Source organism: Propithecus coquereli, unplaced genomic scaffold, assembly GCF_000956105.1.
Source record: "Propithecus coquereli isolate 6110/MARCELLA unplaced genomic scaffold, Pcoq_1.0 Scaffold65, whole genome shotgun sequence".
In the NCBI taxonomy this organism is placed as follows: Eukaryota; Metazoa; Chordata; class Mammalia; order Primates; family Indriidae; genus Propithecus; species Propithecus coquereli.
Window position 1 is genome coordinate 796,390 of NW_012152507.1, and position 15,536 is coordinate 811,925.

Consider the following 15,536-nt stretch of genomic DNA (forward strand, 5'->3'; position numbering starts at 1 on the left):
TTTAAAAAATAAATGCAAGTGTAGTAGATGCTGTGTTGTGCCACCCAGATCCATTTCTTCGGGAATGAGGTTCTTACATGCACAGCTGCAGAGAGTGTTGGTTGAATCAAAGATCTCAGTTGAATTCCTCTTTGGGACTTGCCCTCAGTCTAAGAAAGCTGACTCCCCCAAGGTCACACCCCTCACAGTGGGTAGGAGGGAAGCCAGTATCTAAAAACTAGTCAGTGCAGGAGTATAGAGATCAGATGCTCTTGCTTTAAGGCAGGACAACTCCAGGGGGGTCACTCCAGCTCCAGAGCTCCCCAGGGATCTATCGAGGTCTTTGCTGCGACTACATCATCTCCATCCTACCTTCTGCACTTCCCCAGAGGTGTTGATCCCAAGGTTACTCCCCAGTAAACTTCCTGCATAGAAACCTCTCAGAATCTATTGCTCAGAGAATCTGACTTAAGACTGCATGCAAATATTACAGGTCTATACATATATCATTTTTATAGTCAATATTTCAAAGAGTTGTTTCCAGTTCAGTATTTGTAGGGGATTTGATGGTGATGGTGATGGTGATGCTGATGATGATGTTGATAGAAGCTATACAGCACTTACCAGTGTCAGCCTCTATGTGCGTGCATATTTTATTTAATCCTCACAACTCTTTAAGATAGATACCATTATCATAATATTTAATAAATTATGAACCTGGAGCTAGGAAGCTTAAATAACTTGCCCATAGTCACATAGTTAATAAAAGGCAGAACCAAGTTCTAGTTGCTCTTAAACTAAAGTCTGTGTTCTTAGCTATCCTCACATACTGCTTTCCCAAGACTCACTCCTTTTAGTTGTATCGTAAATTCTATACTCCATTACTGTAGCATCCTATGATTTTAAAGAAAACAAGAAACTTTTGTTTTAAAATTTGTATGCTAATCATTAAATTATATGCTTACTATTAAGTTTTTATAAGCTAAAATAGAAGAACTTCTATTAGTACAATTGAATAAGAATGAGAAAGGAAACTCTAAATTTTCTAAGATCCAATTGTAAGAGATAGTTGGATTAAATGTTTATTTCATCAATTACATGATTACAAATATAACTGTTGTTGGAGGGGTCTATAAAGAAGCCAACCAAAGACAGATGCTTGTTCCCAACAATGGTCACAAACACTGAGATCTTATCAGAAGTTGCAGAATAAGGGAATGATTTGCCAGATGTTTTCAAGGTAGCTACACAGCTACACAGAAGAGAGAATAAGTTTTAAAGTCAAGATTCTCTGAAGGGGTCCCAATATATATAACTAACCATAAAGCAGATTAATATTAATTTAAAAAGCTAAAAAGATGAGAATATTGTGATTTATGAAACCTTGTGTTTTCACAGTCTTATATTTTCATACAATCATCTCTTCCCTCTGAATATCCTTTCTCTCCATTGCCCTGACTTTCTACTAAGATATCACAATTAGACCTATAAAGAGATCAGATAGAACTGGAGACCTTACCTGTCCAATAATGAGAGGAACCACAACAGTCATAAAAAGCTGAGAAAAAATAGATGTAAAAGGCACAGAAGAGGATGAGCCAAGCTGCAAAACAAGAAAATTGGAGTTAGAATTAGTTTGAATCAGTTATCAAATATTAGTGTTAATTAAATAATGCAATAAATGAATTCATTCTCTCAGATTTGGTAGCTATGTACAAAGAGCAAGTGAATTTACCCCTAATTTTCTAAATTCAAGACACAAAAAACCCTGCTAAGTATTTTAATATATAATTTTTATTGGGAGACTAAGATTTAAAAAAAAACTATTTGCAATTAATTTAAACTGCTTATTATCAAATACATTTCTGAATAGTAAAGTCATTCTGTGTTCATACTCTCTATAATTACATGGCATGATATTTCATCTACAATCATAGTTTATATGATTTTTACTTCACATGTCTGTAGATACCTAAAATAAACATGTCTCACTCTTTTATCAAGATGATATTTTTATTTATGCAAATGAAAGAGTTTCTAACCTTCCTACTCCTTCAAAACAAAGACAATGAATTTCAGATCCTTTAGAATTTAATCTTACTCATGGTCTAGGAAATGGGAAATACTAAAACATAACTTATTTTTCAACTTAAAATATCGATACTCCTTTCCTAAATGTATATGCCTTAACTCTGTACATAATTCCTATTTTTCTCCTTCCTCATTTTTTGATTCTTTCTTGGTAACAATTGCAATCTCTGCCTCATAAAGATTTTATTTCCTGCAGCACAAGAGTGTTTTTCTGAGTAACAGAAACACATCCACGTTAGCCTCGATCACCATGGATCGCTAAGTCTTCCTATTAATTTTCGAATGTTTCTCAAAACCTCCTCTGGTTTTCAAACCTCTCTGGACAAACAATACTCTGCTCCATAGATGTTTCTCTCTTTCATGAGTCCCTTTTGCAACCAGATTCTCCCGAATCATCAATAATTCTCTCCCTAGCCCTTGGAACTTACTTTTTACCTTGCCCCTACAGAGCAACCTCAACTTTCATGTTTATCTAAGTTTAGTTAAACTTGGAAATATCTTTTGGAAAATAATTGTTGTGAAAGGACATTGAGGAGGTGATGAATGAGGGCAGAGAATGTCAAATAAAACAAATCGAATATTCAGATAAATTAAGTCAATGGCTCTGAAGAAGTGATATGGGATCATTGTTTTCACCCACTTCTGCATGGATGGCTTACCAAAATCTTTTCTCCACTCTGTATTTTATAAAACTCTGTCCCCTCTCCCTAGCCCCAACCTACATTCACTCAAAATGCCACAAATGTATGTCTTGACCATCAGTGGCCCTGTGTCCATGTAACACTAGCTTCAACACTGACCACTGGCTGTCAATTTAACCCGTAACAATTGGTGGCCTCTAGCCCCTTTCGTCCATAACCAATATAAACTAAATGAAGAGAATCAGGCAGAAAAAGTGAAATTGGTGAACAGCAGAGATAGGATCCTTGGTATGTTAAATGTGACATGGCTGTTAGATGTTTCTTTTTATGCAAAATTAAAGTATTAAAAGCTAATAATTATACCCTATTTTATAGCAACTATGTCTTTGAAGCACATACTACTTAACAAATATATTCTCTCCACAAATATTAACCCTATGGATGATCCTAGTTCAAGGATTAAAGGAAAAAATATATATTTTACAGAGAAATCAAGGCACTATATGAATAGAAAACTAAACTTTCAAAAATAATGTTTTCATGTTCAAAAATGTCCAGCGCAACGCTCTATTCGCAAGGTTGACGATGTTTAGAGATAGGCAGCAGCATTCAGAGTTATAATCTTCATGTAAAAGGTGACAAATCTGGCCTGGAATCTCATGAGTGATCTCAGATATCCCTGGCTCCTCTTTCTATCCCTACTTTATTAATGTGTTTTAAAAATTTTTAAATGAATAACCCTGTCAAGCTATATTCCCTCTGTAAGGCCCCCAAGATAAAAAAAATCCATTTCAACTTTGATTTTTAAAAATACTATGGATTTTAATTCCTCCACCCTTCCCATAATAGACCATTGGCATGTTCAAGATTTGTAAAACTCATGTTCCTAGAAGACTGTGGAATGAGGCTATGGGTTGAAGAAGAGGTTGTCTGTGATCTCCAAAGTCCCTTTGTCCTCTAGAAGGCCTATGATCTCTGATCCACTTGATTGGGAACACAGGTTAGAGCAGCCTTCCTTGTCAGATCAGAGACTGAGCAATCTAACCAGGGATGTAATTAACTGGGTACAAGAAGCCAGATGAGGTATGGCAGAGATGCTGGGGAGGAAGTCCTGCAGGACGGCTCCCTTAGAAGTGGCCCTGAAAGGAAGGAAACCTCAGTACTGGAGTCTAATTTGGCACAAGTCCTTTCCTTTGAATTGGCCACTAGACCTGTCGCTGTGGTCAGTGTGAAGATGCAAGGGACCCTTAGGGAAGTTTCTAATGCTATGAAGTATGCCCTGGCATCCATAAGACAGAACAGCAAGCATCTGGCACAGAGCAGCTCATGAGAACATGACTAGGAAAGTACCAGACCCAATCATTTTGTATGCAGAATTGATTTAACTAAAGCAGAAGAAAATATGCTGCCTGGGATATTTGGTTCTTCATATTTTAAGGAGGTAATACTGCTGGGGCTTCTATTGTAAAGACCAATGTATTTATAAGAGCATCAACAATTTGCAGGTAAAGTCTGCAGGTACAGAATAAGCTTGTAGGAAGCAAGTGCTCTGGGCTTCACTGAGCTACCCTGGCAGATTTAGAGGTGATATGTCTCACACTGCCAACCCATGCTTTAAGACACAGCATATTAAATAAACAATCCTGTCATTGGCTAATTTCTTGCTGGACTATGTAGTACTTTAAAGCAGAAAAGTCCCCATTAGGTTGGCTTGTTTGTTTTACTATCCTATGCCGAGGAGAAATGATTCACAAAAATTCAGTATGTATGAATTTAGGATCTTTGTGTTGAATTATCCAAGTAGTTACTGAGGCATGTTCTAGGCACTGGGGTTACAACAGTGGACAAAACACAAAACCCCTCCTCCCTAGGAGCTGCTTTTTAAAAGTTGAGGTCTGTGTACACGCCTGCTCATCACAAACACACACGTAATCACTTCTTTCTCTGGGATGTTGTTTCTCCCACTTATAACTGTAAAAGTTCTAGTGTTTTCCCAAGACGCAGTTCCAGCATTACTTCTTTGGGAATTCTTTCCAAACCCTCCTCCCCAAGTGCTACATTGGCCACGCTCTCTGTGTGAAGCACTGTTCCCTGTGTCTCCAGTATACCTCTCAGAATCCTTGGTTGTTCCCAGGAGACTGCATGCTCCTGAAGGTCGGGACACCCTCTTATTCACGTTTATATTCTCTGTGTCCAGCAGAGTGACCATGTGCTGCATCTAGGGCAGTGGTTCTCAAACTTTAGCACATCAGAAACATCTAGAGGGCTTATTAAAACATAGATTGCTTGGCCCCACCTCCGGAGTTTGTGATTCAGAATGCCTGGGAGAGTGATGGCAGTGGGGAAGAGGGGAAAAAATTGCAATTCCAAACAAGGCCCAAAAGCCAACGCTGAGTTGGGGTTCACACTTTGAGAACCATTAATCTAGTGCATCATCGGTGCTCAACAAATGTGTGTCAATTAGTGAATGACTACAATACATGGATAGAAAAAGCTTGTTAATGTATTCTTTCCATCCTTCTAACTTCATTCACGCAAGTTACAAGCCCTACTTAGTTCACGGACCCAAGAAGGGATCCTTAGCCTGGCCTCCCACCCAATCGTCTCCTTTGACTACAACAGCAATGTTTACTGTGCGCGTTTATGTGCCAGACATTGCTTTACACGCTGAACGCCTGGTGGATAACTGAATCCTCACGGCAACCCTTGAGGTGGTCTTATCATTACCCCCATTTTCATGAGGCAACAGTGGCACAGAGCAGTTAAATACCTTGGACAGAGAGATCATCAGAGCCTGGAAAGTAACAGAGCCAGGATCTAAACCCGGAAGTGCAGCTCCAAAGCCCTCAGCCTGAATCCTTACCCTCTATTGCCTACTCATCGCAGACAGTACAGAGCACTGATTGAGGAGGAGCGGGAGTGGGAGCCAAAGCTGGGCTCCCCTTTTTTGCCTCTGTGAGAGAAAGTGAGGGTGTGGGGGCGGGGCTGCACGGAGATGGGGAACTGGAGGGCGGGCAGGAGCAAGAAGAGGGAGGAAAAATAAGAGAGAAAAAGTGGGGTGCGGGGCTTTGGTAAGAATGGTTCCCAGCTGCAGCCTCCCTCAACTGGGGTTCCGGATTTGAACCACAGGATACAGAGAGTTACTGGGTGACTATTTTCTCAACTCTCTCAAGGATGGTACAGAACTAGTGCCAGAGTCGATGCATTAGAGTCAAGTTAATTCAGTTCACACAATGCATCTGAATTAAGGACATTAGGGCATAAATTCTCTAAACTGGCAGAGAAAGGCTGAGTGGAGGCAGGATTGATTGCTATCAATCCATTCATAGAAACTAATTCATCTGGAAAGAATCTGGGGGTCCAGCTGGTAAGATATTATAGGGAAAAACTAGACTCAGAAAGACAAGTAAGTAACAATTCTTGACGAAGAGCCATTGGCTGTCTGCAGAATCATAGCTATCAACCCACAGTTAGAAAACAGATGGTGCATTTTAAATCACTCCTGTAAGTGAGCTGACCTGTAAATTGTCATTAATGCACCAGTTCTTCACTTGCTCTGCTGTGTAATCAGCCTTTTATCTCCTATCAGAGAAATCCATTAGCCACAGGCGTCTCCACTATTTGTGTCTCTTCTCAGCTATTAAAACATTATTGCATTAAATAATTCACCCTTGATGATTGGTCCTTGCTTTCATTAGCCCTATATTCAGGGAAAAATAAGAATAGATATTTATAGTTTATATGTAGATGATGAATGTTAAATCTTTTTTTTTTTTTTTGCTAGAAAATCAGGAAGCAACAGCTTCAGAAGTAGAGGAGGATTTGTTCCCTTCCTGCCCAACTTCACAGAGCCCAGCCCTGGGGGAAAGGAGAGGGAGGAAGGGACTATCTTACTACTGTATTTAACTTTCTTGCACCCACACAGACATACTCATAAATACCCATAGATCTTTCCTGACACAAAGACAAGCATTTAGACAGAAGGAAGAGTCTCCTCAGACCCCAATCCCTAAAACTTTTCCAGAATTCTATCTTTCCCCACCAACTATAGTTCAGCCTTTCTCTCATTCCTGGCTGCCCCTTCTCTCACAGGGATATGTGCAAACTAAACTGATTACTTACACAAAATTGCTAAGTAAAACATATATCAGTTGACAGACTCAATGTAAAAATGACCGATTTTTATCAAACTTAGGAAGATGCTAGTTGAATAGCCATACGCATTCAGTTGCATGCATCAAACTAAAATTGTGTTATTGCATGGAAAGTATATAATTAGCAGAGGAAATGATCTTTTTATATCTAAATGCATGGTCTTTTTCCTTCTCTGAGAAATAAAAAAACAAAATAAGCTTTAGAAGATTTTTTAAAGACAAAAATTACGTAAGACATGGCTTCACCTTTCTTTTTGTTTATATGCTAGTTTATCTTTCTTTTTTCAGTTTTATTGAGGTAAAATTGACAAATAAAAATTGTATATATTCAAGGTATACAATGTGATGTTTTGATATATGTATACATTGTGATATGATTACCACAATCAAGTTATTTAAAATATCCATCATTTTACATAGTTACCTTTTTGTGTGGGTGGCAAGAATATTTAAAATCGACTCAGTAAATTTTAATTATGCAATACATTAACGATAGTCACCATGCTGTACACATTAGTTGTCCAGAACTTACAACTACAAGTTTGTGTCCTTTGACCAGCATCTCTCCATTTCCCCAACCTCCTGACCCCTGGTAGCCACCCTGCTACCCTCTGTTTGAGTTTGACTTTTTAGATTCCCAATATAAGTGAGACCATGTGGTATTTGTCTTTCTCCGTCTGGCTTATTTCATTTAGCATAATGTTCTCCAGGTTCATCCATGTTATGTGCTAGTTTAAAATGTAAGATGAAAAGGTTACCCTCTAATAATTTTGATGGAAACTTAATGTGCGCAATCATGTTTCTGGTTACTCAGACCACTCAGACTGTTTAGTGAAATGTGACAAAATGAACTGTGAACTGTAAATTGGCTCATCCTAACCAAAAGAGGAAAGCTGTGGGGAGATGGACTTCGAGGACAGGCAGGGCTGGAGGCAGAGATACTGGGAGGCATCTAGGAACAAACTTTGCCCCCTATTTTCCTACCAAAGGATTTGGTCTTGTCAATACTGAGTTTGGTTCAGGAACCAAGGAGCCTGCTATTGTGAAATATTCTCTTCAGCAGAACAAATGCTGAGTTTCTCCAGCTTGGGTACCAAGAGTCAAGGGTGTGGCCATGAATCAGTGTCTTTCCGACTGGGCTGCACCCTACCTGCTCAGGGAGCACCATAGTGGTGGGTGCTGGAGAGAGAACCAAAGGGCAAGCGCAAAGCCTGGCTAAGACAGTGCTGCCCCAGGTGCATTTTGTGTCTCCACCTCACTTCAGTTAAGCCTGAGAAGTCCCAGATCAGCAGTGGCATTGGCCTCTCTGGGTCAATGGTCCTTAATGGCAGAGGGAGTTTATCAATGTTGCCTCTATCACCTCTAGAGTATCGAACACTGCCTACCAGGATGCTTCCCCTACTTTAGTCAGAAGATAAGCTACTCTCAGCTTCAGAGATTTATCTTCACTTGCTTTAGAACAAACACTACTGTGCACAAGATGGAGAGATTGGCTCAGTGTGAAGCAAGTGGGGCAATCAAATGGCTAGTTTCTTTTTAAGTGCTTTATGTTTTATTATCATTTTATACATCTCACATGTGTGACCATTAATTATGCAACCATAATTGGAAACAAATCATTAAAAATAGAGTATTGTACATGACACTAATAGCTGTATTCATTGTTTTTGTTTATAGTGAGATCAAAAGTTGAAGCACGTTCTATCACAGGCAGCCAATTGCTGGGGAAACTAACGATTGTTGCCTTGAAAGCTGCCCCCGATCTCTTTCTCTGACCTGGACCTCTCTCTCCTATGAACCCCTACTAAATTCAGTTTGAATCGCACAGTTTAGCAGTTGATTTTTCCTCTAAATTTCTTCCATAGTCTTCATTCCTGTTTGCTCAAATAAGTTTTACATTTCTTCAAGGCAATTATGCCTTTGTCTTTTTTGTCTTATATATCTTACCTAGGATATAAAATGTTCAGGAAAAAGTAATTGCATGCTGATAATACATCTTAAACTGTGTCTCCTGAGAGGCCTGCTTTGTAAGCAGGATCTGGAAATAACATTCAAGAGGCGGCAGACTCAGGTGGAAAGTGCCTGGTGTTCTTTACCAGTTGTGCAGGCCCAGTCAAGTTATGAAACCTCTCTGAACTTAAGTTTTCTCATATAAGTGAGGATAATACCTACCTCTAAAGGTTGTCATGCTTTTTACACGGGATTATGTATAAAATACACATAATAGCTACTCAATAAAAATTATTCTACCCTGGAAACCAAGGTTTCTTAAGCGGTGTTGTGAGAATTCAAACATATTAAATTTAAGAACTGATGAAATTCGAAACTGACAGAAGAGACAGATCAACGGAACATACAGTTAGCTTAGAAACAGAGCCTGGTGTGTGTGTGTGTGTGTGTGTGTGTGTGTGTATCATGTACATACGTGTTTGCGTTTATGTGTATATGAGTCCAATGATCACAATGTCTTATATCTACCTGATGAGGTGCCAGATTTCTAAGAAACCAAGACATAATGAAATCAGTTGATATAACAGCAGAGCTAGTGATACCCCCACTTAATTAAGGGGTGCTTACATGATTCTGAATGGGTGAGCACGTAGGTGAATGTTTGTCAAACATCCTAAGACACTGATGTCACCAACCTCACGTATGAAGATGGTATCATCCATGAACTCTGAGGACATGACTTTCAGAGGTGGTCAAAGTCTACACTTTACATGTTTTAAGAGGTCCTCACGTTCAATTGAGCTTTACTAAAGCTGGGGAGAGTGGAAGCGAGGCCTTGGCCTGACACTGTAATGGTACAAGCTTAAAGTGTTGTTGACCTTTCTCTGCCAATAATGAATATTTAAATAAACTGATGGTCTGAGAATTACGGGACTTGAGACTATGACAAAATCATCCAATATAAGGTTTCCTTAGATCGCAATTACACAGAATTAGATTGATCTGTTTCTATGGTGTGAACAGTTATCTCTGACTTCCTTTGTCTTAACTTTCAGAGGGAGTAAGAGAGAAGTCTAGAAATACACATAGTTTCCTTTCGTTCCTCTTCTTAGAGTAAGCAAGATGTAGTTGAGAAGAAGGTGTGAGCTAACTATTATGGAGACTGCAGGGGAACAGGGGTCCACAGGAGGAGGGCCTTCAAACTGCCTGTTTGTCCTAGTACTGTTCACCAGGATTTAAAATCAACTGCCTGACTTCACAGCCAAAGTGCTTAACCAAGCCCTGTGACCTCTTCCAGCTTTAAAATCTCATTCCTCCCATCTTCTCTATTATATGCTGCCGAATAAAGACCGTAATAATGGCTGCTAAACATAGTGTTAGTGATACACCACATCACAGGGAAGATATGCAAGTTTTTAAGTGATGTTAGACGTCACAGAGAATGGGAACCATACAAATGAAAAAATCTGAAGCAAGCAAAAGATCCCTTGAGAAACATTAGAAGTTTCCATCTACCTTCTCATCCTCCTCAAATTAAAAATTTTCTTTCAGTATACAATTTATTATAAAAAATACTTCAATTTAATGAAATGTTTTCTATATTACTAATCTCCTTTGAAGTGTTATGATACTTGTGATACTTAAAATTTCTACCTTGAATTTTAATTATCTGTGCATGTATCTGATTTTCTCTATTAAACCATGAGCTCTTTTAGGAAAGGCTCAATGTCAGACTAATCTATATAATATTCACAGTGCACAGTAGGTATTCAAACATTGAATAAAAAATGGATATTTCATTTAATATTATTGAAAAAACTGTCACTTATTTTTCACAGCAAATAAAAGGTAAGATTTTATGAGTCAGATTGAGTTCCTAACCTTCTAACCATTCATTTGTCATTTGATACACTCTAATCATTCATTACTCATCCACCTTTCCATTGCCCTGCTTCCAACAAATATTTATTGAATACTTGGCATTGGAGAAAAGGTAACGAATAAGACACATATGACTCCTGGCTTAGTAGAAGTTAAAATCTAGTGGATAGTTACTACTAGTAACAGGTTTCATAAGGAAAGTCAATATGAATTTATAAGCACAGTTTTTAAAGCTAGACGAGGTCTTAATTTAACCTCACAGATAGAAACTCCATCGACTGTGTTATATACCCTAACAAAATAAAGAAAAACAGTAATTCCTGCCCTTGCCAAAACAAGAGGTATGTTATCAAGAAAATTGACGTAATACACATAAAAGGACTTTGGGTCTGCTATGATCTGAATGTTTTTGTCCCCCTCCAAAATTTGTATGTTGAAATCCCAACCCCACAGGTGCTGGTATTAGGGCATAAGGCTTTTGGGAAGTGATTAGGTTATGAGGGTGGAGCCCTTGTGAATTAGTCCCCTTGTAAAAGAGGCCCTAGAGAGTTAGCTTGTGCCTTCCACCATGCAAGGACACAGCAAAAAGGAGCATCTGTGAGCCAGAAAATGGGCCCTCACCAGTCACTGAATCTACCTTGATCTTGGACTTTCCAGCCTCCGAAACTGTGAGAAATAATTTCTTTTGCTTATAAGCCACCAAGTTTATGGTGTTTTGTTACAGCAGCCTGAGCAAACTAAGATAGGGTCTTAGGGGTAAAAAGGTGATGTTTTAGGAAGTTTCACTGCTCTCACTGTCAGCTATGGTAAACAATGGATTCACTTACACACAAGGTTATAAAATCATAGATTATATATGATTATAGAATCTTAAAGTTTTAAGTATTAAGACTCAACCCATCCTTATTAATATCTGAACCAGCTAGACTGTTGCTGCATTTCAGATGAGTGCTTTTGCAACAACTTGTTGTCCTTCCTGGGATTATTTTCTATTTTTCTCTAATGAAGTGTCAAATTTAAATAACTAACATTTGCATGGTTCTTTACAGTTTACAGCATGCTGCCACATCAATTAATTAATTTCATCTTACCATAATCCTCATTTTACAGAGGTAAAAACTAAGGCTGAGAAGAGTTAAAGAAAGTCTACTGTTATACAACTGGTACTGGCTGCAAATTAAACCAAGATTTCATGCCTTTTCACTATATCATGCTACCTCTCTACAAATAGAGTGTGAGAGAAAATGGCTTCATAGCAAAGAATGTGTTCCTAAAGGTAGAGCATGCAACAAGTAAATACCAGTATTTGTAGCTCCAACCCAGCTTTGTGGACAGATACATCCATTCATTTGTCCAATCGTACATTCAAAAAATGTTTTTGAGTGGCTTCCATGGCCAGACACTATTTTGGATATTGAGATTAAAACAGTGACCCAAACAAATAAAGTCCCTGCACTCCTGTGATGCTTACATTCTAGTTGGGGAAGATAGATAAACAAATTAACAAAAGATTAAAATGTCATGCGATCATAAATGCTGAGAGGAACGTGTAATGGTTAATTTTACATATTGATTGGGCTAAGGAATACCCAGATAGCTGGTAAAACATTATTTTATGGTGTTTCTTAAAGAGATTAGCATTTGAATTGGCAGACTGAGTAAAGAAGACCTGACCTTGCCAATAGGGGAAACATCATCCAATCCATTGAGGGCCAGAATAAACAAGAAGAAAGGCAAATTTGCTCTCTCTTCTTGATCTGGGACATCCATCTTCTCATGCTTTTGAATACTGGGGCTCTTGGTTCTTGGGCCTTTGGACTTGGACTGGGACTGAGAGTTATACCTGTGGCTCCTCTGATTCTCAGGCCTTTGAACTTGGGCTGAATTACATCATTGGCTTTCCTGTTTCTCCAGCTTTCAGATGGAAGATGGTGGCACTTCTAGGCCTCCATAATTGTGTCAGCCAATTCCCATAAAAAAAACTCCTCATATATCTGTATCTGTATCTGTATATCTCTATATCTATATCTATCTGCTCATGGTTCTTTTTCTCTGGAGTAACCTAATATAGAACAATTAAGCATGGTAGGTTGGAGAGAGTGACAGAATATATTATTTCATATGAAGTAGTCAGGAAAGGTGTCTCTCCTAAAGTGATATTTGCCCAGAGACATGATCAGAGCGAAGAAGGGAGCCATGCAGACATTTAGGGGAAAAAATTCAGGCTGAGCCAACAGCAAATGTAAAGACTCTGAGGATGGCCTTGGTGCTGCTGGACCATCCCACTGCATTTGCTCATTCCATTCACTCTTCACTCTCCCACATAACTACTTCACCTCCTCTAACTTGTCAAATCTCCAACACCTCCTTGCCTTTCTTGTCCTCCATCACTAAGTTTACTTCCCATTTCACTGATAAAAACTAATCAGAAGAGAACTTATGCAAGCTCCTATAGTCACGTCAACCAATTTACTTGCATCTCTGCCCATTATACCAGGACTTCCCTCCTATCGCTATCTGTGTTTAGGAGACCACATTTTCCCTTTATGCACTGGAGCTTACTCGACAACATGTGTTCACAAATTTTCCCTTCTTTTTACTATATCAATTATTCCCTCTATAACTGCATTAATTCTATTGATATGAATATGCTACTAATCTTCCAAACTTTAAAAAAAGAATTTTCTCTTGATTTTTTATTAGCTTTGTGACTGCCCCACTTTCTGGATCCTTTACAGTAAAGTTTCCCAAAGGAGTTATTAATTATCACTGTCTTTAACTCTTCTTTCATTCTTTCTTGAACTCACTCCAATCAGCCTCTCAACTACACAACTCTGCTGAAATAGTTCTTGTTAAGGTCCCCAGTGACCTCCATCTTGTTAAAACCACTGTTCAATTCTCAGACTTCATTTTATTTGAACTATGACTAGCATTTGAAGTAGTTGCTCACTCTTCCCTTTCTGAAACACATTCTTTGCTAGACTTATAGGACACCAAAATCTCTCAGTGTTCCTCCTAAGCAAACTGGCCATTCACTGGTCTTCTTTGCTGATCTGTTAATATTGCAGTGTCCTAGAACTTGATCCTATGATATCTTTCCTTCTCTGTTCTCATTCTCTTCCAGTCTAACTTAAAATCCATCTTGATGTTGATTTTTCCCAAATGTATATCCCTAGTTCAGACCTCTCTCCTGAATTCCAGACTCATATAGTCAATTGCTTACCTGATGTCCCTACTTAGATGTCTAAAAGGCAGCTCAATCCAAACATGTCCTATACTGAACTCTTCATGAGTTCCTTCAGCCTGCTCAACCCTGTAGTCTTCCCTATCTTAGTAAATGGCAACTCCATCCCTCTAGTTGATCAGGCTTGGAGTCATCCTTGACTCCTCTCTTTCCCTCATAACCTTTACTTAATCTCTCAGTTCTACTTTCCAGTTCTTCTTCCAACTACTTTCCATCGATTTACTCAACTACCCCGGCCCAAGCTAACAGCATCTCTTGCCATGATATTGCATTAGCTTTCTAACTTGTTTTCCTACCTCCACCATGACCCCCTTATAATCTATTCTCAACCCAGCATCCAGAATCACTCTTCAAAAAGGTATGGCAAAATATGTCATTCCCTTGATCAAAACCCATCTAATGGTTTTTTGTCTCTCTCAAATTAAAATTCCAAGTCCTTACAAAGTACTTTAAGGTCCCATATCATTTGGCCTTTGCTCTGTCTCTGACATAAACTCTATCTACTCTCCCCTCTTGCTCACTTTATTCCAGCCACCCTGGCCTCCTTGGTGATTCTTAAGGACACCGGGCATACTCTCGGGACCTTTGCACTTGCTGTTCCTTCCCTCTGGAACACTCTAGCCCCAGAAGACTCACTCCTTTATATACTCCAGGCCTTTGCTCAAATATTATTTTCTCAGTGAGTCCAAACTTGACCACCTTATTTAAGATAGCACCCCTCCCCCAAATCACTTCAGCACTTTTTATTCCCTCTTCCTTATTTTTTCACTTTAGCACTTATCACCCATCTTGTTTTTTTTACTTATGTGTTGATTGTTTTTACTAGTATATAGTCTCCATGAGAGCAAAGACATATCTGTTTGGAACTGACAGTGCTGGGCATATAGGAAGAACTCAATACATATTATTGCAGTGCAGGTAGGATACAGTGAGGTTTAATTTTTTAAGATGTATAATATTACAGAATGCTTATATGCTAATGGAAATGATCCAGTAGAGAGAGAAAATTTGATAATACAGGAGAAAGAGGGAAATCTGTATGAATCATATCATTAAGTAGGGTATAAGAGATGGCATAATTGAAGGGACTGGCCTCAGAGGGCAGCAAAGACAGTTTATCTATGGGAACAGGAGAGAAGGCAAAGAATATGGTTACAGATGCAGGTAGCCAGTAAATGCAGGATCATGTAAAATTTCTGATTGCTTCTTATTTCCTCATCAGCTAATTTCCTTTTTGCATTACTTGATATGGAAAAAAAGGGGCAGTGGAGATTTGCGAGGCAAGGAGAAGGTGTGAAATGATTCTCTAGATAGAGGAAGAGTGAATTAATTAAAGGAAGGTGGCAGGATTTCCAGGCTCACTTACATTTAGTCGTCACAAATTTCAAATGAGCCCAGTCAGAATGGTAGTGTGTTTGCTCTAGTGTGTTCAGGTACACACGCAGGAAGGTGTAGAGTTGGATTTCAACAGGCTTGGTGCTTTGCCAGGAAAACACCAAGCAGTAAGAGATGAGCAAGATGTTGATGGTGTATACAATAAAGGAATGATAATGATGGATCATGAGATCTAGGCTAGGTAAGATGGGCAATGAGGGC

General features: G+C 38.8%; 1 protein-coding gene across 2 annotated transcripts in view; it reads right to left on the bottom strand.

Moving 5' to 3' along the window:
* Positions 1–15,536, bottom strand: part of SLC10A7 (solute carrier family 10, member 7) — a 280,802-nt gene that overhangs the window by 47,599 nt on the left and 217,667 nt on the right. For both annotated transcript variants that reach the window (XM_012660027.1, XM_012660026.1), the window contains one exon: positions 1,499–1,582. In XM_012660027.1, the coding sequence (XP_012515481.1) occupies positions 1,499–1,582 (84 nt within the window). The remainder of the gene's footprint in view (positions 1–1,498; positions 1,583–15,536) is intronic.